Source organism: Lygodium microphyllum, chromosome 1 (genome assembly GCF_053477565.2).
Source record: "Lygodium microphyllum isolate KBCC chromosome 1, Lygodium_microphyllum_v1.1.10, whole genome shotgun sequence".
In the NCBI taxonomy this organism is placed as follows: domain Eukaryota; kingdom Viridiplantae; phylum Streptophyta; class Polypodiopsida; order Schizaeales; family Lygodiaceae; genus Lygodium; species Lygodium microphyllum.
This window is the reverse complement of record NC_141135.1, coordinates 14,489,655-14,514,677: the sequence shown is the minus strand read 5'-3', so window position 1 is coordinate 14,514,677 and position 25,023 is coordinate 14,489,655. Positions and strand designations below refer to the sequence as shown.

General features: G+C 42.1%; 1 protein-coding gene across 1 annotated transcript in view; it reads right to left on the bottom strand.

The window, feature by feature from the left end:
• Positions 1-19,949, bottom strand: part of LOC148040860 (uncharacterized) — a 216,828-nt gene extending 196,879 nt beyond the window's left edge. Inside the window, exons 1-4 of the mRNA XM_087671097.1 lie at positions 19,671-19,949; positions 12,857-12,976; positions 12,401-12,523; positions 12,146-12,268 (exon numbers count right to left, since the gene is read on the bottom strand). Of these exons, the coding sequence (XP_087527223.1) occupies positions 12,146-12,268; positions 12,401-12,523; positions 12,857-12,976; positions 19,671-19,766 (462 nt within the window). The 5' untranslated portion in view covers positions 19,767-19,949. The remainder of the gene's footprint in view (positions 1-12,145; positions 12,269-12,400; positions 12,524-12,856; positions 12,977-19,670) is intronic.
• Positions 19,950-25,023: the final 5,074 nt, after the last annotated feature.

The following is a 25,023-nucleotide window of genomic DNA, read 5'->3' as shown; positions in this document are numbered from 1 at the left end:
CCGCCCACCGAAACATGTAGGACCTCAGAAGCAAAGCTCGATGAACAATCAAACAATAGAGGCAAGGTGCAAACACCACTAACAAGCATCGAAGAAATGTCACCAGCAATGACGATAACCTCTAATGAACGAAGATCCTATAACAAATCACCTTGGAGAGTCATAGGACTCGATACACCACTATCAATGAGCTAAGACTGCTCGGAAGACAAAACAAACGAAGAAGGCTCTACAAGTTCATCCTGAATCTCCTCCATCTTGTGGATGTGATCCCGCATCATAGGGGAATCTACGACAGAAAGTTGTTGTAGCTTCAACACGAGATAATCAATACCCAAATGTCTAGACCCGCAAGAGAGATGCCAATCTCCTCCAAACATCTATGGTGATGCAGATATGTCTAACATACATGAGCACAGAATCTGTACACCTCATAGAAACAGGGAACGCCTATTCCAGCACTTAGGAACGGATTAACGCGTTCTGGGAGGTCCGCGCCTCGGAAATGCTGACGGAACGTTCCAACCCACTCCATGCCCCGTTCTGGGCCGTTCCCTAGCTATTCCCTGTTTGAAACGATCGTTCCAGCAACGGGGCTTTTTTTTTCTAAAACCTCAATCTTGTCTTGTCCCGCCTCGCACCAATTGGCCCGCAACTCCCGCCTCTCTTGCCTACCTAACCCGCCTCCCGCCTCTCTCAGCTACCTAGCCCGACTGCCAAGCCCGCCTCCCGACTTCCGCCTCTCCCGCCTACCTGGTGCCTCTAATTTCACAAATTATGTCTCTAATTTTACGAATTATGATTGATATGATATATCTCTCTAGATCCGAAGACTTAAGTGTTGATTCTTCTTGTTTTTTTCGTGAAGATAATTGAATTAAGTAGTAAATATTTACATCAAACCATCAGGTCAGCAATCTCTCTGTATCTTTTAAGTGTTGACTCTCTCTCTCTCTCTCTCTCTCTCTCTCTCTCTCTCTCTCTCTCTCTCTCTCTCTCTCTCTCTCTCTCTCTCTCTCTCTCTCTCTCTCTCTCAGTTTGCGCCTAAAGAGGCATCCCCGTATACACCACTATATGAGGACATAATGAGATTTATGAGAATTGGGGATGTTCTACTAGCAGGAGACTTTAATGCACGCACAGGAAGCAACCAATCTGCTTTCTTTGACACTAGTGATGAGATGTTCAGAGATATTGCATTAGATGAAGTGGGATTAGTTAGATCAGCCCAAGATAGAGAGATAACAGAATATGGAACACACCTACTCGCATTGGGAAGTGCACATGGTTTGGCCATCCTTAACGGGCTGTCACAGTGGCCAAGATCTAATGGTTTCACATGTTGGAATAACAAGAAAGGGTCAAGCATAGTGGACTATTTGATTGGATCACCCAACTTGCTACCTGACATAAAAGTTTTTGAAATCTCAAACAGACCAATTGGATTAGCAGCAGACCATGCTATTCTAGCTTTCACAATGCAATATGGGCATATATACGAAGCACAGCCACACATACCAAAATTACCACGCTATGATTTTGGGAAGCGACCTCACACATATAAAGCACTACTGTGCGAGATCCTGAGGAGGAATTCTATGTGGAGCAGCCATTGGGCTTTCCTTCACGGAACCCGAGGGATAAGGTATTCCGCTTGCAAAAAGCTCTTTATGGATTGAAGCAAGCACCGCGATCTTAGTTCCATATAATGGATGAGTTCTTACGGACTCATGGATACCATTCTACCCCTTATGACCCGAACTTATATGTTCGATCTACTGCAGAGGGGCCAGCTATATCCTGCTATATGTTGATGACTTACTCATCATAGGCTCAGATTCTACTGCCATAGCAAACATCAAGGCAAAGCTTAGTGCTACTTTTGAGATGACAAACCTTGGTTCGTTGTCTTATTTTTTGGGGATGGAGGTAGTTCATTCTGGGGTATGCATTTTTGTGTCACAACAGAAGTATGCACTTCAGTTAGTGGAACAACACACTTCGGATCAGACACGGCCAGTGGCCACACCTCCTAATCCTACTATCCACTTATCAAAGGATACCCTAGGACAGCCCTTCAATGCACATACCTATCACTCTATTGTAGAAAAACTTCTTTGGTTAATTCACATTAGACCAAATTTAGCTTACTTAGTTAGCATACTCAATCAGTATTTCACAGCACCTAGGATGTCACATTGGATTGCATGTCTTCGTGTGTTGCGTTATTTACAGTGTATTTATTCTTATGGCCTAACATATGATTCTAGTTTATGTTTACAGGGGTACACTGATTCTAATTGGGTAAGAGATCCCGACACCCGTCGTTCCTATGGTGGCTATCTCTTTACCTTGGGCACAGCTCCCATTTCTTGTTTAGCCGTAAGCAGGAGACGGTGGCGGCTTCCACAGTCAAGGCTGAGTACCAAGCTCTCTTTAATGGCACCACCAAGGCCATCTACCTGAGGAGTTTATTGGCGGCACTTCATTTCCCATGCGACTCTCCCACCGTTGTCTATTGCGACAACCAGAGTGCCATTGTCCTTGCGGGCAATCCGATCATTACACCACGGACGCAGCATGTGGGAGTCCACTTCCATTTTTCCAAAGAGCAAGTTGAGCTACGCACTATCCGCCTAGTGTTTATGCCTACATCCGACAATTTTGCAAATATTTTAATCAAAGCAGTTGATCGGTCAATTCTTCAGTACCTATTATCCAAGATCGGTTACGATACACCCTCCCCTACTTCTTCAGCTTGACAGGAGAGGGTGCTTCCCTCTTGCTTTCCCTTCTAGTTTGAGAGAGGGCAGCTTCTACTCTTGCCAGCAACAGTGATGATGCTTACAGTTTTTTAGACATTCATTCATTTATTCTTCTGTATTGTATTACGAACATTTGTAACTTCATCCGCACTATCAAGATGATATGACTGTAAAAGGGCGCTTGGGCAAGTAAACAATTCTCCTACAAGGGCACTGTCCAAGTGGCACCATTGCATTGTATCTTGCGTGGGCAAGACATCTTGCATCACCCTTTGCATTACTCCATGCATTGGCATTTTGTTCATGTAGTGATAGGTTAGATACAAAGATCGAGAAAGACAATCGTTACGCGTAGTGAGAGACAAAGAGAGTGAGATAAAGCAGAGTAGAGAGTGAGCACATTTGTAGGTACAATGACGAGTCAGTACCCTTAGGTTTTTTAGATAGATATATATGTGTAAGTACAGGTGCTAAAGGTGTGTTTCCAACCGAGCACATTTAAAAGGCACACGGCCTTTATTCCCAGCAATCTCCCACCTAAAGGCAATGTGCCTTAAGAGGAGAAAAGAATCAACTAAGTCTAGGTATATACAAAGCTAAAATACATATATCTATCCAACTCCCATCATCTGCCGGCAATGAGCAAACCTCTCTGCTAGAAGACCCTTCGTGAGAAGGTCTGTAGGGTTATCATCTGTATACACTTTGACAAGCTCAATGCTCTTGTTGTCAAGTACATCTCTAATGAAGTGGTACTTCACCTATATGTGCTTTGTCTTTGCATAAAAGAGAGGATTCCGTGCTAGCATGATAGCACTCTGACTATCACAATGGAGAACAGGTAACTCTATGATGCCAAGCTCTCCCACTAGACGTGAAAGCCATAAAGCCTTCTTGCATGTCTCAGTGGCAACCGCATACTCTGCCTTTGTAGCAGACAATGCAACACACTTTTGTAGCCTGGAGATCCAAGAGATTGCTCCTCCTGTGAAAGTAAACACATACCCAGAATTGGACTTCCTGCAGTCCGCATGACCAGCATAGTCTGCATCCGTAAAGCCAACAACAGATGCCTTCTACTTTCCAAAGTAGATGCACAACTTCTTTGTGCCTTTGAGGTATCTCATAATACCTTTCATTGCATCCCAATGCTTCTTGCAAGGGGTTGCCATGTATCTGCTAACCACTCCCACTGCAAAGGCAATGTCAGGACGTGTAGCAACCATAGCATACATCAAACTGCCAATAGCTGAAGCATATGGTATCTTGGCCGTTTCAGCCTTCCATATTGAAACGCTGCAAAACCTTGGAGATATATTCCTGCTGAGATAGACAGAGTAAGCCTTTCGATCTATCTCTAAGTATTCACATGCCAAGAATGTGATTTGCATCACCAAGATCCTTCATGTCAAAGCTACCATGAAGACTTTGCTTCAGTGAGTCCAACACATGACTGTCCCTGCCAGCAATCAGCATGTCATCAGCATACAAAAGCGAGATAATTACGCTGCCATCTGCTGCCTTTTTGGTATATAAGCAGTGATCCATTTGACTTCTATGAAAGCCTTGGGACTGCATGAATGTATCAAACTTATGATATCATTCTCTTAGTGCTTGTTTAAGTCCATACAAACTCCTTTTGAGTTTACATACCATATTTTCTTTCCCTTGTTCAACAAACCCTTCAGGCTGCTGCGTATATATGTCCTCATGAAGATCACCATGTAAAAATCCAGTCTTTATATCCATCTGTATAAGCTCCATATCCTCAACTGCAACCAAGTCCAAAATGGTTCTCAATGTAGTCATCTTGACTACAGGAGAGAAAATCTCATCAAAGTAAATTCCATTCGTCTGCTTGTACCCCTTTGCAACTAATCTTGCTTTGTACTTTGGTGAGGAACGAGAAGCGACCATCTTGTAAACCCATTTGCATGGAAGTGTTTTCTACCCTTTAGGCAACTGCACCAAGTCCCAAGTGCCATTTTTCTCAAGAGATTCCATCTCTCACAACATGGCTTTATATCATTTCTTGCTGTCATGTCTGTCCATTGCTTCCTTGAAGCAAGACGGTTCACCACAATCTACCAACATGGCATATTCAGCCACATTATTTGCACCAGGAACAAATCTGTCAGGTTGTTTAGCAGCCCTAGACGATCTCCTAACCCAATGGTCATTGTTTGCTGGCTGTTCTTGCAATTTTCCATTTTCAGCATACTGTCCTAGCATTTCAGCCTGAAAATCAGCATTAATAGCTTGTTGTCCTGGCTGTTCCTGCACATGTAGTGACTCATTATCATGGGCAATAGCTGGCTGATAATTTCCTGCATTTACACGTTCATTTACGGCAGGTATTTGCAGCTGTACAGAGGGCACATATTGCTGTCCAAAAGGTATTTCTTCCCAGAATACAACCCTACAGACCTCCTCAGTCTTTTCGGGCTGTTTGTGCATGCGATCTTCCCGGAAGATAACGTCATTGTTACGTACTAGTTTCCTTTTCTCGGGATCCCACAATCTATACCCCATTTCACCCTCGTCACCATATCCTAGGAAAATACATTTACAGGACTTTGGCTCAAGTTTGCTGCATTTTTCTTTATGAATGTGCACAAAAGCCTCATAGCCAAACACTTTCAAACGAGCATATGAAGGTGGCTTGCCAGACCACGCTTCTTGGGGAACTCCCCCCCTCCCCCCCCCCCCCCCCCCCAAAGACTTGTTTGGCAACCGATTAATTAAGTGAACGGCTATCATAACAGCCTCTGCCCAAAAACCATGGGGTAATGCAGCATGAGACAACATCGTACGGACCTTATCCTGTATGATCCAATTCATACGCTCTACAACTCCATTTTGGGGCGGATTATGAGGGGCAGTGAGCTCCCTCTTTATTCCTTTGCTATCACAAAATGCCTAAAAGGCCTTGGACACATATTCTCCACCATTATCAGAGCGAAGACACTTAAGTGTCTTATCTGTCTGAATCTCAGCCAATGCCAATAATTTTTTAAACTTGTCAAGCACTTCATCCTTGTTACGAATAGGATAAACCCATACCTTCCGTGGAGCATCATCGACAAAGGTGACAAAATATTTCTTTCCCCCTAAAGATAATCCTGGCACTTGACATACATCCGAATGTACTAACTCTAGAGGAGAAGATTTTAAAGAAATAGATTTTTTATGAGACATTTGTGCATGTTTGCCACAAATACAATGATCACAGTGCTCAAAATCAGCATAACGAAGACAAGGCAAGTAACCCAAACGAGAAAGCACTTTCATTTTTGTTTGACTCATGTGTCCCAACCGGCCATGCCACAAAGAAACACTTGGCTGCTCGGTCACGGCAACAACATGGTCACGCACACTAGATACATGAAGTGGATACAGAGTATCACTCTTGCAACCTCTGGCAATCACTCTTGATCCCTTACTAATCTTCCATTTTCCGTCACCAAAGATGATATGAAAACCATCATCATCTAGCTGCCCTATGCTAATCAAGCTCTTCTTGAGCTGAGGTACATGCCATACATGCTGAAGCGTAAAGACAGAGCCATGCTGAAACTGTAACTGCACACTGCCAATACCTGCAATCTCACATGCATAGTTGTCCCCAAGATGGACAACACCATGTCCACCCCCTGTATAGGTGGAGAACCACTTACGATGAGAGGTAACATGAAAGGAAGTACCTCAATCGAGAATCCAGGTATGCATGTCATCATCTGTACCTGCAAGTAAAGCATGTGCACCAAAGTGTGAAGAGACAAAGAGTACGTCACTCCCACTATCACTCTCATGAGTGACTACATTCACCTCTTCAATTTTTACACTGCTCTTCTTAGGCTGACTGTCCTTCTTCTCTTCCTTGCTATCATCTGTCTTCTTGCCTTTTCCTTTCTCTTTCTTCCATTTGTAGCAATCACGTTTAAAGTGACCCTTCTTGCCACAATGATAACATTCAATATCTTTGCCACGTGATTTACTGTGTTCCTTGCTATCATATTTGCCCTTTTGCTGTGATCTACCCCTAGTATGCAAAGCACTAGAAGACTTACTGGATGCAATGTTCTATTGATTCATCTCTTCCATAAGTAAAGCACTCTCTACAACAGCATACAAAAGGATCACATTAGAATTGCTCATAGCAGTCCTGAATGTATCCCAACTCTCTTGTAGATTGCAAAGCAAGAAAGTAGCCTTAAATTCCTCATCAATCATGAACTTCAAGGCAACCAGCTGGCTGAAAATGGAGTTAAACTCACTCAAGTGAGTAGACATTGCTGTACCCTCTTTCATACGCAAATCCATAAGCTTTTTCAGCCAATACACTTTGCTTGCAGCACTCTTCTGTGCATACAGTTCTTCCAGTCTAGTCCATACAGCATATGCAGAATCCAAACCTTCAATGTTGAACAGCAAGGCATAAAAAATCGATAGCTCTATGGTTGAGCATGCAAGCTCATTTAACTCATCCCAACCGTCCTGTTCCATGTCCGCGGGCTTTGCCTCTTTGGTTTTGATCGGCTTTGCCTGCTTCTTTTGCAACAGGATATTGTAGCACTGCTTTTGCCAAACTGCAAAGTTATGTGCGCCTTCAAGCTTCTTTATGTGCATCAAATTACTGCTATCATTGCTGCCAGCCATGATTTTCAGCCCAAATGTGACCAAAAAACAGCAAATGCAGGCCCAAAACTGTCACCCAAGTGACTAAGGTACAAACAAGTACCAATCAGCAATAAATGACCACGTAAAAGCACAGATTTCAAATCTGTAATTAAATATTCAGAAGCACCAAACCATGTGCTACAACATTCCACAATTGATTACAGCTGTTCCAAGGGCATATGCATCACATTACATGAGAAATCCCAGATTCTAGCTGCAATTTCTGTTGTACATGTACCCACGGGCATAAAATTTGACACGAATGGCCAAAAGCCCCAAAATTTTGTGCTCAAAGCATCAAACACACATCTGCATTTTCTCTATCATGCATAGGACAAGCCAATTTTGCCAAAATAGAGCAATTTCAGCAAAACCCCCAAATTTTACCAAGTGTTGATGTCCAAATTGCATGGAATTCAACCTGCATGTACATAAAATGACCAAATGCTGCATAGATTTTGCCCAAACTGCAAAAGCCCCAAATTGCACGGGGTCCAATGTGCATCAATGTCTAGAAATTGGGTAAATTTCAGCCCAATTTTGCATGTACATGAAAAGCCTCAAATGTCAAGGACAAAATGTCACAAATTCCTGCAATTTGTGAGATAGATATCACTATTGCATCTTACTCACACCAAATCTAGACAAATCCCCAAATTTTCCAAGTCCTGCGTGCACTAATTTTAGTAAAATTGAGAGAATTTCACTAAAATGTGAAAAGTCCCAAAATTCCCGGGCAAATGTGCACCGACTTTGCAATTTCTAAATCAGATTGTCCAATCTGTGTTGAGATCCCCGAATTCAGGAAAAGCCCCAAATTTCTAGCTCAATTTTGCACAGATCTGAGATTTTGTGCTTGCACGCACGAACCTTGGTTAGAAGGCAGAGGACTTTTCAAAAAAAAAATTGAAAAAGAAATAGATGACAAGTCCATTGACCCGTCAGTCGAGCGCCGTGAGCCCCGCTCCCAGTTCTGTCCATGCTGGTCACGCTCATCAGCGCCTGCTAGTCTCGCCCCCGCTGGTCATCAGCACAGCCATGAAGCCGTGTCGCCCTAGTCGCATGCGCCTTCTGGCGCCTGGTCGCGACTCCTGCCCGTCACGTCTGCTGCAGCACACTGTTGCCCGCTGGTCCGCGCTGGACCAGTCGTCTGGTCCTGCTGTTCTAGGGCCGCTTGTCGTTCGTCAGCTACTGCAATCGACTGCCTCCCGCCTGCTTGCAAGGTCAGAAAACAACCTCACAACCTGCACGCCTGATTGTCAGCTCCTCCTCGAACTCCAAGAAGTACGAACTCCTTAACCACAGTTCTAATACTAGTTTGTAGTGACGGGTTAGGCACGGAGATCGAGACAGACAATCGTTACGCGCAATGAGAGACAGAGAGAGTGAGATAGAGCAAAGTAGAGAGTAAGCACGTTCGTAGGTACAATGACGAGTCAGTACCTTTAGGTTTTTTAGATAGATATATATGTGTAAGTACAGGTACTAAGGGTGTGTTCACACCCGAGCACATTTAAAAGGCACGAGGCCTTTATTCCCAACAGTTCATGTAAACATGCATCTATGTGCATTTATCCCTTTTCGGTCTTTTGGAGTGGTCGACCCTAGATCCACCATATTCGTGGCATTACCTATGGCAGTCTCCAAGGCAGTTTTTCCTTTGCTTGCTTGCTTTGCTGGTCTTGTTTGCATCACAGGTTTTGCTATATCCACACCTTAGCCTTATTCTTCTTCACCGACACCCATGGGATAGTATGCTTGTTTTGTGAAGGTCTTGGGTCTAACCATCCTTTATCATTCTCTCGTTTGGGGCACGGATACTCAATATGACAAAAATTAATTTGAACCCCCACTAAATGCTAAATCTATCACATTCAAAAAAAAAACAAAACAAAACAAAAAGAGCAATCAATAGCTGATTCCATCCGCCTTTGTAGGGCTTGGTAGGCCACTAGGCAACCAACGTGCACCCTTTGTCCGATGCCCTCTCCTCTCTAGGGTACTCACTTGGGCTCCCTTGGTAAGATTCCCATCGCCTCTGTAGTCTTAGTAGGCCACTGGGCAACCGACACGCACCCTTTGTCCAATGCTCTAGCTGCTTTGGGGTGGGACACCTTGGGGTAAAAGATCTTTCTCGTGGCACCGTTGTTGGGTCTAAGAGGGGATGTTGAGCTAAAAATGCATTAGCTTTACTTAAACCACCCCAAAACTTGCTTAATTAATGAAGAAACCTTGTTTATTTAAAAGAAATGCAATCCTAGACAGTTTCTGTGTCCCATAAGCACAAACCCACTTGGGAGGCCCCAAACTTTCTATAAATACGTATGTTTGCCCTCCATTCAACCCTCAACCTCGTTTTTGCATATTTTAGGTATTTCAGCTTGCTACCCATACCCTGTTTGTGGAGGACATCTCAGCCGAAGAAGTCCATTGTTGTCTACTTCAATTGGCGCCTCATTTCCAGCCCTCTTCTCGCAGTATGGAGCTGATCCCAGTCAAGCCACTGCTATTCCTGCACAGATCTGCTGCCATACAGCCTGCCACATCATCATAGCCCTGTGTTTGCTTCCTGTAGGCTGTCGCCCAACTATCCTGCATGTCGACTGACAATTTTCTCTCTTCTCTGTTGTCGCCCAACATCTGCAGCCTGCGTTTGGCTATTTTCTCTCTCATCAGCCTGCGTTTACTGCATATTCTCTCTCCTCACTGTTGTCTGCATCAGATCTAGCTTCTCACAACTGTGTTTGCTGGTGTTCGACATCCGGAGGCTGCCTTGCTACAATTTGGGATCTGTTCGAAGTACGACACACTCCAGCTCATTGCCCTTGCCCTGATCCTTGAGATACAAGAGTTCGAGATTCAATATTCATTCACTGTATAGTGTGTTTGTTGCATGAGCATTGTATATTCAGCAATTATATCACTTCAGTTATTTTCTGTGTTCTTTGTCTCTAAGTTACCCTAACCCTAACTGTGTTCTTTTATCAGTCTGTGCTTTGTCGTACTTTTGTTATTTGTGTTTCTGTGTCAAAGTATTTCTTTACACCCTCCACCACGGAACCCTCCCTGGTTCGATCGATGGCCCCACAACAAGGGACCACCTTAGACACATCCATGAAGACATGCAGAGCTTGCAACCCACATCGAGCTGATCCACGCCCCCGTAATAGACATCATTTATAGATATAGAGCCTACCACCCACATTGAACTAGTCCACGCGCTCATAGAAGGCATCATTTACAAATACAGAGGATACTACACCATCACAAGGGGACCTACCTCGCCACTTCGGCCTCTCTATGCTAGACAGACCCATGAGAGATATCCTAAGATAAGAGTGCTTCCTAAGCAGTTCCACACTGTATCAAGCTTAGACACCATTTTTACTCATCAGCCATGTATTGTTCACTGTTTATTTTCCATTTAGATAGTTTTAGCATTAGATGTTAACTATTTTGGGACATGGGAAATTTCCTAAATTTTCTAACGTAACACTTTGATCTCATATACCAAATTGGCCTTTTGTAGACATTAATATAACCTTCTTTCTTCCTTCCTTCTTTCTCTCTTATTTTTCGTAATAGGTAACTGTTTTAATTATGAAAAAATACAAGTGCAAGATCGCAAGATTACATGATGTAGGATGGCTCTAGTCCATCATGCATAAAGGTGCAAAGTCATGGCAAAGGAACAAAGGAGATTGCCATATACCAAGGGACCAAATCATCTCTAACCAAGATATCAGTATGCTGTAGAAGGTCAAGTTGCCGCTGGAGAAGACCCTTAAGTTTCACAACATGACGCTTTCTCTCTCTCTCTCTCTCTCTCTCTCTCTCTCTCTCTCTCTCTCTCTCTCTCTCTCTCTCTCTCTCTCTCTCCACGTAATGGGTTGTTTATATTAATTACGAAAAAAGTTACAAGATAACAGGATTACAAAGTTCAAGGTGACTCTAGGTCATCATATGTGAACCAGTTACAATGGATTCAACAAACAAAAAAGGACGAGCGTGTAAGAGGCACCCCGGGATTGAACAAAAGAGCTTTGAAGATAAAAGAAACATTAATATCATGAAATTGAAGTATAATGTGAATGACACTCCTAAAAGCTCATGTAAACGTATCCATGTGTACTTGCGTAAACTTAGAAACATACAAGATAAACTTGTAGCAATGGGAGAAGTCAAGAATGAGAATATGATTCAAGATATTCTCAAAGGGATCAAGGAGTATAAGCACTTTTCCATTGCTCTTGTAGTAGTAAGGAGAGAAGTTTCCCTCATTACAAGATCTTACATCACTTATAATTCAAGAAGAAAAGAGATTTGTTGAAGACTACTCAAGCTCAAGCAATCAAATACTTAGCCCTACCATACATACAAAAGTAAGATTTATTTCAAGGGGTGGAAGAAATGGAAGAGGCAACCACCATCACATCAACTCTAGGATTATCAGTTCATCAAATTAAGCTCAAAACCATCAACCACATCAACAATTTAAGAGGGGAAGATGCAACCACCAAGGTAGAAGAAGAAGAGGCAATGGAAGAAGACCTAGCAATTGCTATACTTAAGGCATATAGTGTTTGCCATATAGAAACATACGGAAAACTGCCATGCTCCCCAATACATAAACAAAGTGCAAGACATTGTCCTACAGACCACATTGCAAGTACATAGCATAGAATATAAAACTTCATCACCTCCATTCCACAAGCAACCTTGTTTGTACCAAGGTCAGAATACACTTCATTGCCTTGATCATATGGTAATTGAACAGTAAGAACTTCAGGATCCACCGTAAAAACTTGAACCCTTCTCATCACCTGCAAATTTAAAAACTGTCTGTCTGTTTAACAACAAAACCAAAATCTTGCTTACATGAACTAAAAATCTGTGCACAAACACAGGTTGCACTCGATTAAGTACTTGACTTAAAAACATGAAGCACAACACACCTTATCATTGTTTCGTAGTTGAAGCATTGCCGTATACTTCTTGAAAGGTTCATAATGAGAAAAGTTGATCTCTGGTGGAAAGGGCTGGAACAAGGGTTCATCTTCTGGAACTGATGACACATGCTGCAGAACATGAAAGGACACCCCCCCCCCCCCCCAACCCTTTTATTGAATGCTAAAACAATGGAGGAAAACATTTTCGTTCAAGTGTGTCACCTACAGATCGTGTAAGTTCATTATTGAAGTCACCCAGTGGTATAAGAAAGCCTTTTCATTTTAAATGTGTTACACATGAGATCAAAGTTGGAATATAGCCTTTTTGAAACTAGAGAGCCATCAGATCTGATAAGGAAAACTAAAGCAACATGGCATGATTCTTAAAACCTGCACAAATCATAGAGTTGACTTTGCACACCTACTACAAGGCAATTAAAGAAAAACTATAGTTTGCCACACCTGATAAGGTTGGTCAGCAAAGTTATGTTGTTCAATGATACAAGGCTTTGGTCGTACTGCTCCATCTCTGTGTACAAGTGGCGGATCTAAAAGGTCTTTCACAAGTTCACTAGGCCGTTTCTGCATGAAGTCTCAAGCATTGATAACCAGAAAAAAGTGGCTGAATCAGCTTACTGTTTGTACATTCTTCACTTTCCTACAACCCCTAGTGAAACTTACCACAAACAAGACATCAAGTTGCTTGAAAAGTGATAAGAAAGCTGCTTACTTACTGTTCATATAGAGTTTTCCTCGTAAATGATTAGCTAAATCTATTAGAAAAAAATACAACCTTTGACAAAGCACTAATGCCTTTACAAACTGTGCTGTGTTTTGTTAATCAAGCCAACTCAAGAAAATACTGATGAAGCTCCAGGACTTTGAAGTTTTACTTATGTCATGAATACAATAATTGTTCGTAGGTATATCATGTATGTCTTCTAATTCAGATATATCATGTATGTAATTACAGTAACCAAGATCACGAAGGATCAATGATGGATAATGAAAGTGGGAGGGCAGGCCACCTATATATAGGCAGAAAGTGGCAAAACCCTGAATAGGGTCAAAACCCTAAAAAGGCCAAAAGTGCCCAAAAAGAAGCACTAATGTGCCCTCCATCTAAAGTATCTGAAACACATAAAATAACAAACAAATACAATGTCAAAGCACCTAATGTCCTCGTCTAACTCAGATTGAGGCTCACAAGCACGAGATGACCACACAAGACACACGATTGCTAACAATTATACCCAACCACCCCAACTCTACTTCCAGCCATTCCCCCCGAACCCCCCAAGGCTTGTATCATGCACCCACTCCCTCTACTCATCACCACCTCTACCCTGTTGAACCTCTATTGGCCACTATGCCCGCGTGTTCACAGATAGGCCTGCTCACAGAAGCTTTTCCCACCCCCCTCCTAACACCGACTCCCTTCCAACCTCTCTCTCCTGTCGGCAGCTGACTCCACACCACCTCGCCGGGCGCCCGGTCCCCCCTCCCCTCCTTTTGACTGTCAAAGGTTCATTACCAGTTGCTCCATCCTTTTGCAATGGCTTTTAACCCAGTTGAACAGCAGCAAAAACAAAATTCAGAGCAGAGAAGAAATTCTATTAATAAGACTCCTCGAAACAATATCCCAAGGCAAAATGCAAAATACAAAGCACCCCTACAAGGGACTTCCATATCAAAAAATATGTAACAAAAGGAAGTCTATTACAAAGCCTAAATGTATAACCAGTCAAGATGTCTACAATGCCGCACACCATGTGTATCTAAAAAAGGAAGAAAGTGCGAGAATCCCATGTCCTAAGAAAAGCATCTCTCTTCCTTCTCATAGTCTCAAAACTGCCTTGTATTCTCTCCCATCTCCCATGAAGAGTATGCACAATTTCTCTCCAAATCCTAGAGAGAGTCTCTATGTAGATATTATCAAAAGTTGACATACCAGCGAGACAGTAGGGTTTGCGGGGAGGAACACGGAGTGAACTCGGCAAACATGGAGAAGAGAAGAAAAGAGAGGAAAAACTCTAATGAATGAAATGATGAAGTTCTGAATCATGGAGTGAATGTGATACAAGGGAACAAGGGTGCCGTAGCATAAGAAAGATGATGAAGACAGCCCCACGAACCACGAACCGCAATGTCCTCTTGAAGGGGTGTGAGGGTAGTGGAGAGGCTGGAGAGAAGAGGTGACGGACTGAATGAATCAGCCGTAAGCAATGAATGAGAGAGTGACCTATAAATAGGCACCCTAAACACAAAACGCAAAAACGCAAAAATGCAAACTGCGGGTAAAGGGTGAAGGGTTTCTCAACACCCCCTCTCAGGCCCAAAAAGGGGAACAAGAGAAGAGTGAGGTAAAGATGCAATGCTACATGCTGAAGAATGCTCATGCAGCAGGTGTCACTTGGACAGTATCCCTCATGGGAATATTTTTCACTTGCCCAAGCGCCCTAGTACAAAGATTATGAAATCATGCAATACATAGGAGGTAGAGGATCCCTAAGATCCAAGATTTCCACCTGAAAGGGAGCCAGTAGTAAAGAACAATAGACAGAGTGAACTGGAGAACCCGAAACTCAACCTCAAGAGAGAAGCCACTAGCTCCATGCATCCATGCTGGAAAGAAAACGAAGGTCTCGTCACCAAATCGCGGCTGAACTTCCGAGGTCCCGATCTAGGTGGTACTTGAAGATCCTGGGTATCAGTAGAAGAGATGATTGGTCGAAAACAGCCACCCCAAGAAAGTAGAGGATGGGTGAAGAGTTTCATGTGGAGTAGGTTCCCCCTCTGAGGTGGGAGGTAAAGGAGCCTCCGCTAAAGTCAAAGAAGAAGTAGATGCCCCCTCTAAGGGCAAAGAAATAGCATCCCCCTCTGAAGTAGATAGGGAATCCAAAAACTCATGAATCACGGACTCTGAAATGTCTGATGACGAAGAAAGTGCCGCCGGTCATGTTGAAGAAGGTATCTAGGGTGCCGAAGAGGAGCCAGAAAGCACCCAGAAGTGGCCTCTCGAACCTTAGTGGAAGAGGGTAGGAAAGGAGGCTCGAGATGAGCCAAGGGTGGGGAAGGGTGGAACTCAGAATGAGCAAGAGGTGGGCAACAGTCGTCGTCTCTCAGTGGAGCAAACTGGGAAGCCGAAGAAGAGGAAGGAGTCAAGTAACCACTGTCTCTTAAAGGAGCAGACTGACGAGGAGACGGTATTAAACAATCACTGACTCTAGATAGAGTGTACTGCAAATCCATAGGCCGTGGAAGCCACTGTACCTGAAAATAAGTGGAAGAAGACTACCATTGGCATTGCGACGCCAGGAGGTCGTAGCGCAATCGATCCTCCATGTGCTCGAAAGGACTCAGTGCACATCGGATGTCTCTTATTGCCTTGAGCATAGTACACTGATAGCCGATGCAGAATGATCTTTATGGCCTAGAAAGAAGAGGTGGCACAAGGAGTGCCTAGTGGAAGACGCATATACTCCAAGGAGATGGGGAGCAAAGGTCGAAGTTGGCAAGCATCGGTGGTGTATCCGATGATGGCACAATAGGAGCACCTAGTAGTCTAGTCATCTGTTGGTAAAGAAGCCATGGATACCAGTGTGCCTTGCTGAAGAAGAAAGTGGTCAGCCACCATGAACCACGAACTGCAATGTCCGTCTCAAGGGGTGTGAGGGCAGTGTGAAGCACGAACCGCAATGTCTGTCTCAAAGGGTGGAAGGGCAGTGGAAGGGCTGGAAGTGAGCTGCCTGTGGGAGGAAGATGCGACCAACAGTAAGAGATTGGAACAAGTAGAAAAACGCAGGTCAAGAGAGAGAAATACTAAAAACGTAGGCAGCACAGCTTACAGGAGAGAGAAAGACTAAAAACGCAGGCAACAAGAGAGAAACACTAAAAACGCACAGGACAGTCTGCAGGGAAGAGAAAGACTAAAAACGCAGGCAACAGGAGAGAGAGGCTAAAAACGCAGGCAGCAGGAATGTGATGACGTGGCAGGCTGTATGACAGCAGATCTGCACACAGGAACAGCAGTCGCCTAACTGAAATCAGCTCCAAACTGCGTGAAGAGGGCTAGAAATCAGACGCCAACTGATGGAGACAGCAATGGACAGCTTCAGCTAAGATATCCTCCGCGAACAAGGTGTAGGGAGCAAGCTCAAACACCTGAAATCTGCAAAAACGAGATTTTGATACAGCGGAAGAAAAAGAGAAGTGGATGCCGAACCCGCCACCGATCTTTGTCTTTACTGGAATGGAGGATCTTCACTGCTAGGTGAGCTAATCCAGCTCTAATACCATGTCAAAAGATGACGTACCAATGAGACAGTAGGATTTGCAAGGAGAAACAAGGAGTGAACTCGGCAAAAATGGAGAAGAGAAAAGAAGAGAGAAAAAAACTCTGATGAATGGAATGATGAAGTTCTAAATCATGGAGTGAATGTGATACAAGGGAACAAGGGTGCCGTAGCACAAGGAAGATGATGAAGACAACCACGAACCGCAATGTCCTCCTAAAGGGGTGTCAGGGTAGTGGAGAGGCTGGAGAGAAGAGATAATGGACTGAATAAATCAACCATAAGAAATGAATGAAAGTGTGGCCTATAAATAGGCACAATCAGTCTAGGATGGCACCCCTTTTTGGAGCTGCAAATCCTAAACGCAAAACGCAAAAACGCAAAAATGCAAACTACAGGTGAAGGATGAAGGGTTTCTCAACAGATATATCCAAAAAGTCAATGGCTGGCTACATCTAGATGTCTATATATACCAAGATACTATGCTAGCTATGAGCTCCCACCTATAACAATGTCCCTAAGTCTACAGTGTTTGTGAGAATCCACGAGTAAGGCCATTGTCTGTGACCCAAGCGTCTGCCCCCTCGTAGCAATTATAGAGTTCGCAGTGCCATGGAACATCATCTCAAGTACTCTCCAAATCTTTTGAGCCCTTGGGCAATCCCATATACATTGCATATGTGTCTCATCATGCTCCCCACATCTAGTCCATCTTGAAGCTAGTTGTATTCTCACTTTCTTGGATTAGAGAAAAGGATGCATGGTTAGTTAGAGCAGACTGTTAAATATACCCTAGGCTACTGAATGCTTAGGCGCAGCTAGCACCAGTCTAATCCTACTCATTTGCATCCTCCTCCCCAACCTAGTGGTTTACACAAAGAAGGGCGCATTCTATGATGTCTCTACAAATAGGTCTCTCTATATCCACTTACCAACCCACTAAAGTCTCTACAATGGCCTCCTTCTATAAGCCTAGTGTCTCCTTCTAAGTACCGAGTCTTGTCACAATGTGTTAAAAATATTCAAAATCATGAAGATTGAATTTGGCACATTTTAGCGAACACCTAATCTAACACAACAGTACATTCAAGAAAAAAAATCCACACAAAATTAGAGCCAGAGTGCTCTTGCACCACACATGACACCTATTGGTTCCAAAGCTAAGCGCGCCTTGCTCGAAATTGGTTACAAATGGCTATATTTCAACAATTCCTCGTGACACAACTAATCCATAGTGCATAATGATCTTGTCACCTTTAATGCTAGCCTCCAACCAACTACAAAGTGTTTAAAAATACGAATGAAAACTTCAGTCTGCCAAATCCTAGAAGTTATAGCCAACATTTGAACCCAATTGCACGGAACATTTACCTAGACAACTATCCTACATATTTCTCATGCAATCCTACACTGTTCTTCTCATAAACAAAGGGATATTTTATGATTATACGAACGTCACTTTGTTTGTGACATAATTACCTAGAAAGTATATTAGACTTGAGATCTCTAAGGAGAAGAAAGGATACAATCTGTAGTGCTATAATAACATATTTTTCATATATCTAGTTCGAAAACAAAAGCATTTGCTATAGACAGAGTTTCAAAGTTGCCCAATGGGTTTCCCATGCCAAGACAAGAAGATTGACTAGCTCTCCATCCATGCTATCAACTCATATTCCATGATTGAAACCTGCAATTTCTGAAGCAAAGAAAAGAAGAATGACTCTCTCTAAACTTGGGTTGCTCCAAATAAGAGAGAAGAACCCCAACATAGCCAAGATAAGCTTTCCAAATGAGTAACCAACTACTCCTTAATTGGATGTCGTTTTTTATCAAGGATTGGTTAATTACTTTTTTTTATCAAGGGTAGTTAATGAAATAGTCACTAATCATAATTGAGCTTCTCACTTAATCAAACGTAAGCGTTAGGCCTACTTTATAACTCAAAGTGCCCTAAGTGAGCTACTTATTGGATGAAACTTTTAATGTAACTCCACCTTTGTCTCAACAGCACAAGTTGTGTTCTCATTTTGAGTCTACCAGCAACACTTAAAACCCTCGCCAAATTTCTTTAAATTCGAACCAAATACACAAGCCTTCGGTCGCATCATCACATGACATGGTTTCTTTATTCATACCTAAGGAGTAGTTCAAAAAACTCCTTTTTGGAAAAGGAAAAAGGCTGATAGAAAGAGGAGAAACCTAATGCAGCTCCCATATTCAAAACAGCAGCCCTCCAAAACATATAAGTACTCTAAGGACCCTTGTCACTCACTATGGTTTTAGGCCAACCATAAGATGTAAACATTTGAGCTAGGGATGAAGTCATTGAGCCTTATTTGAGGGGCCATATAGTGCTTTATCTTGATATCGAGTGGTAGTAAATGCTTGGGACGGTTTTCATTTTCAAACTACATTTTACAGATTCCAGCATTGTTGTGTATACTTACACCAATCCAGCCATCATCATCCTTTGTTTCCAGGTTGTGTGCTATCCCCTCTGCACCGAGGGGTAACTTAGACGTGTGCATACAGTCGGAGCCTCACCTTGCTTTGCATCTTTGGAGGTATGAGATGTACAATGTGGTAAATTGGCAAGGGTTGTATCACAGTCCCATAGTATTTTCATTATTATTCAATCTTCTTCCAGCATGTGCGTCCAGCTGTGTGAGTGCTCGCTGCATGTCCTGTCAGCAGAAGTCCAAGAGAGAACCCTGAACAGAAACACCCACGCCCACGGTCCCCCACTCCCCCTCAAGAAAAGGGCCAAAGAGCAAGATTCTAGCAGACCAATGATGAGATTCTGATTCTTCGCAAACACAGGCAGCTCTACACACACACCAGAATGAGGCACGTGCTGGGACTCTTGCTGTCGGGTCATGATGAGCTAATCCAGTAACCATTAAACAATGAAGAATTGATGGCAGGAAATCTCGGTAGAAGCAAAAGGAAGCTCGAAAGCGAGGGTACAATCTTGATACCTTGACGAGGAACGTATCCCCGGGATGGTTGGAATCACAGTAGGCCTTATACTTGACGGAGAATTGACGAGGCCGAGAACAGCCCAAGTCCCCCATTGCTCTGTTTTTGGGTTCCAATGGGATCGTCTTGTCACAGGGATCGCAGGGGCGCAGACGCGTAGAAGCTTTGTTGCCGGTTCCCCTGTCCTGCGCCCACGACACACTCCGACAGTTAAAAGCTCAGAAGATCGAAAAAGCCATCGCGCCCATCTTCATGTCACATGGACCAGAATGTCAGAGTTTCATTACATTCTTGTAATTTTGCCAATATGTTTGTTTTCTCGCTCTTTTTTTGAATAAATCGTGTTGCTTCCAAATTCTTTAAATGTGAGAAAGCATGTTTTTTTCCGGGCCAATATATTATTTTTCTTTTTTGGCATGCTCCCCTACTTTCAAAAATGAGCTCTACCTAGTTTTATCGCTTCCAAAGTTTTTCCATTTGTGTTAACATGAGCTATGCCTCCTCATTCTTAACTCCTTTGCCTCCTAATGTTTTTCCATCTGTTAATGTTATCTTGCAATTCTTAACTCCTTTGCCTCCTAAAGTTTCATTACCAATATGCACTTCCGCTGGTGATTTGTTTATCTTTACAAGTGATCGTGTTGAAATTGGATTCTTCATGTTGTTGACCGCAAGGACTTTTCATCTCTTTGATTCTTTCTTCTAAACTAACTTGATAAGTTTGGGATGTCTCAAAGACCTCTGAAGCTTGGACCATGAAGGAGAGAGCACACTTGCAATGTTGCTATTGATGCTTACCTTGCATCATGTGAGGGAGCACATTGAGTTTCTCATTCATGTTGCAAAACATGTATACACAATGTTTGTCATCAATTTATGAGCTTCAAAGCTGCACCATAATTTTAAAGCTATGTACTAAGCTCAAGAGCTTGTTGTTTTGCATAGTTCTTCCCCACTTTCATGAAAAGAAGCACACATCTATTAGGGGAAAGTTGCTCCTAATGTGATCGAGAACACTTGAATAATTGCAACCATAGCAAGGACCATGTTTGCTTTTGACAAGTTGTTTGTGTGTCTCTTTCTAATAGAAACAAGTGTTTCAAAATCATAAGATATACTCACTACTCTCTTCAATTCTATATAAACATCATCAAAACCTTTCACTTAGTAGTGCGTCTCTCTAATATCTGATTTGTCCTCCTACTAAAGTACGAGTGGTTTCACATTCTAGAGCAACATGTTGATCAAGTCTATGTCTTAACACTCACTCATTAGGAGAAGCCTTTAGCAAGTCAACATCAACTCTTCAAGCCATGGAGCAACATAGATGAATGGTAGTAATCTTTAGCTTCTCTCTCTCTCTCTCTCTCTCTCTCTCTCTCTCTCTCTCTCTCTCTCTCTCTCTCATGGCCCAAAAAAGTATTTGAGAATAGACCCATGGATTCAACGTATATCATAGGCATAAATAGGTACTTAAGGTTAGAGAGGCCTCTAAGAAGGACACATTGGTTCTTGAATAGGCATATTTTAGATTCCAATATCATTGAAATCACATCTCTCATGCTAATGCCATGGCTAGAGAAAGGGATTGTCTCGAGCATTATCACAAAAAGTACATAATGTATGGAAAGTATGTAATGGGAATCCATCATTCCTACTTGTCAAAAGAAAAGTATGTAAGCTCAAATCCATTTGCTGCCTAGCCATAGTCTCATGTAAACTCAATCTTGCTTTATTGGACCTCACTCTATTTTAAGAGATGTCTTAACTCACTTATCCGTGGCATTAAGATTTTGATCATTTATATTCCCAAAATACAACCCAAGCATGGCCTAGATAACCCATCCTCATATGTTTACTAAGCATTCTAGCAAATTGGCCATCTTGTACACCATTAGTCACCTTTATATCTCAACCATGTGTCAATTGTATACAATATGTTCCAAAAGTACATGAATTTATATCCCCTTTGAAAGAAGCTTTTGTTCTTTAAAACATAATGAAAATCATGATGATGGCTTGCTACACACCATGTAATTATAGATATGTTACTCTTTCACCACGGCCAATCAATTAGAAGGCTAGAGCGATACTGAGTTATGAAAGCACCTCCATCAACACAATTTTATCACTTAGCTCCATCTCACATTGTAAGTAACCAATCAAAGCTAATCATGTCAGAAATGTGGTGTAGTTAAGTGCCCCATACCATCAAATTTGACTCAATCTCATAATTAATAGCACACTCTACATGAGTACCCTAGTTTTAGGTGTAATCTATCCAAATGTATATATCCCCTTTCTCTACAAATAAAAATCCATTGATGTTATCGAAAGAAAACAAAATGTCTTCTCTTTCTCCCTCACTCATGCCAAGAGGCATATTCCACGGTGGATTCCATAAAATTATATTTGTCACTGGGGCTCATACACAAGGTGGATTCCTTGTGCGAAAAGTCGATGGGGATGCTTGTCCTTTTCGGGTGTCTTGTTAATTTAATGTGCAAGTGGGTGATTCCATAGCGGGTGATTCCGCAAAATACATATTTGAATTAATGGACGTTTATGAGTTTAGAGTGCGCACTCGTAATAAATTAAGGTTAGGATTGAGTTCTAACCAATTTATTTATTTTGTAGCTTAAGATTGCTAGGTATTCACTTTTGTCGATTTAATTTTATTATTTTCTAACAATTGTGAATGCTTCAATTGATGTGTAGAGCAGGCAGTGGTGGCGTTGGGAAGCACTGAGCGATAGCATGTATTCAAGTTATTTAGAAGAAATTATCATTTTTTATGGGCACGCATCTTAGGCATGGTACCAATATTTATTTTGACGCGCTTATTTATTAAAGCGCCTGACATTTATTTATTATTTTGTATGTGCATGGACGTATGATTTAAATATTTGTTATCGGACATTGTATTTGGGCACATCTCGACTCTGTGGGCACCCAATAGGTTTAATTCTTTAGTGGGACAAAAGCAAACACAAAAGCCAAAGCGTGCTAATTATAAATTAGGCTATTTTTTGAGCTTGGAGATGAATAATATATCAAATACATGCTTTGTGGAGCACTCACACAAGGCATGGGGGGAGATTGTATCCAATTAGTCTTTTGCTTCATGTCATGCAAGTCTTCTTCTCTCTTGTTTTTTGTGCAAAAGTAGAGTTCTTTTGTTCTTGGGGACCTTCCGGCGCTCGCTACGTGCGCATACAACATCCGATCTCTGCACCAGTGGTATCAGAGCGAAACTGAGATCGAGAGCTTCCAATTGCTTACCATCTCGCATGAAGGCGAAGCTCCTAGAATGATAAAGCTCTACAGTCAGTCTCGCGGAAATCCGTCAATACCATCGTGTTCCTACCAGTGAAGAACCCCCTGCTACACTGTTGTTCACGAAGGACCGGCCTCTACAGGCGGAGGACCACTCGGGAAGTTCCTTTGCAAAATGTTTTTTCTCAGAGAGAAGCAGATAAGTCACTTTTATCAAGTTTCATTAGAAAGCTTAATAAGCTTTCTAAAAAGCTTAAATTCCACAAATTCAGACGTCCACGGAGGCAGGACGTACTGCCTGCCCATGGATGTCTGTTTAGAAGCTGCCGCCATCCTGATTTTTAAAAAACGATTAGTTAAAGCTTTAACTACCTAAAGCTTAAAGCTGCAACCTTACAAAGTTTCAAATTTCAATTTCAAATCTCCCATAGCAGCAGTTCCCACAGGATCAAGCACGAATTCGTCTTCAACCTTCTAGCAAGCCCCTGTTTACACATGTGAACTGACAGAATTCAATTTTAGCAAACAGATTGCTACCCGCAGTCTGCACATACGAATTATCTTCCTAGAAGACAACCGTGATATCAAATTCCACATCCACAAGGAAGAAATACTACAAAAAGCCATTTAAAAAGGAAAAAAAGCATTGTAAACCCGACTTTGAGCTACTCTCATCCCTCTAACAAGATTTCGAGTATGTGAGGTATTTTGGAATTTTGCAAGATGTCTGATCAAACCATGGAAGATTTTATGACTGAAGGTGATTTACCCAAACCAACGATGGAGCAAAAATTGGATTTAATTATGATGCAGCTTCAAGAGGAACGAAGAGCACGTCAAACTTTGCAAGCTAAATTGGCCAATCTGCAACGATCTACCGCCGACCAAGATGGATCGCAATCTGAAGAGCTTATGCGACGTACAATCAATGGAATACTTGAAGCGCAATCTATTCGGAAAGAAACAAAGATAAGTAAAAGAAATTTCAAATTTCATACTTTCAATGGGTCATGTGATGGAAAGATTGTACTTGCTTTTATCAGTCAATTTGATGATTATTTCTATGAAGAACAGTATGCTGAGAAAGACAAAATTAAGTGTGTCACTAATCATCTAGTGGACAGAGCATCCCTATGGTGGACTATTGTCCGCAAGAGCATTGATTGTTCTACTACTTGGGAGACTTTCCAAAAGAAATTTTTGCAAAATTTCCTTTCACCCCAATTCCACGAAAAAGCAATCAAACAATGGGATCTTCTGCAAACAACAGAGGGATCGTGAGCCTATTTCACAATATACCAAGCGTTTTTGGAATGCTTTATTGCAACTTCGAATGCTCGAAGATGTACCTGAGGCAACCCATAAACGCAAGTTTATGTCTGGCTTACTTGGACACTTTTATGCGGAGGTGAACATGTTCAAGCCAACGACTCTCGAAGATTCAATTTCCTTGGCCCATGTCACTGAAGACAAAATTCGAGGACGAGAGAAGCGACCACAACAATTTCAAACTAATGGTAACTTTGGTTCAAAACAATTTAATTCAAATTTTCGAAGATTCAATCAAAATCGTTTCCTTCCATCTTCATTCCGTAAATCTTGGACACAACCCCCTGCTTTACCATCAAACACAAATCCAAACCCTAAGCCATCTCTCCAGCCAAATCCCAACATTTCTAAACTTCCCGCTATTACCAATAATGTGTCTAAAGCCAAACCCATAGTCTGTTATAAATGTCATCAACCTAGATATCTAGCGGCGAATTGTCAAACCAAAAAACCAACTGTTCATATCAATTATTTGGGAGCGACAGAAGATGAAGAACATGAAGAAATGCCAGATTTCACGAAAGATGATGACGATATCGGTACTACTTCAGATACTTTACCAGGTATGCCAAATCCCCATTCTTTATTAACGATAAATGTCTTGTGCATGGTAAAGAAAAGACTGTTTTACATGATGATGGGAGCACACATGACTTTATTTCTACAAAATTGGTAAAAGAATTGAATTTACATATTGTTTCTACTCACTATCGTATCAAGGCTGCATTCTTAGGCACTAGATACAAT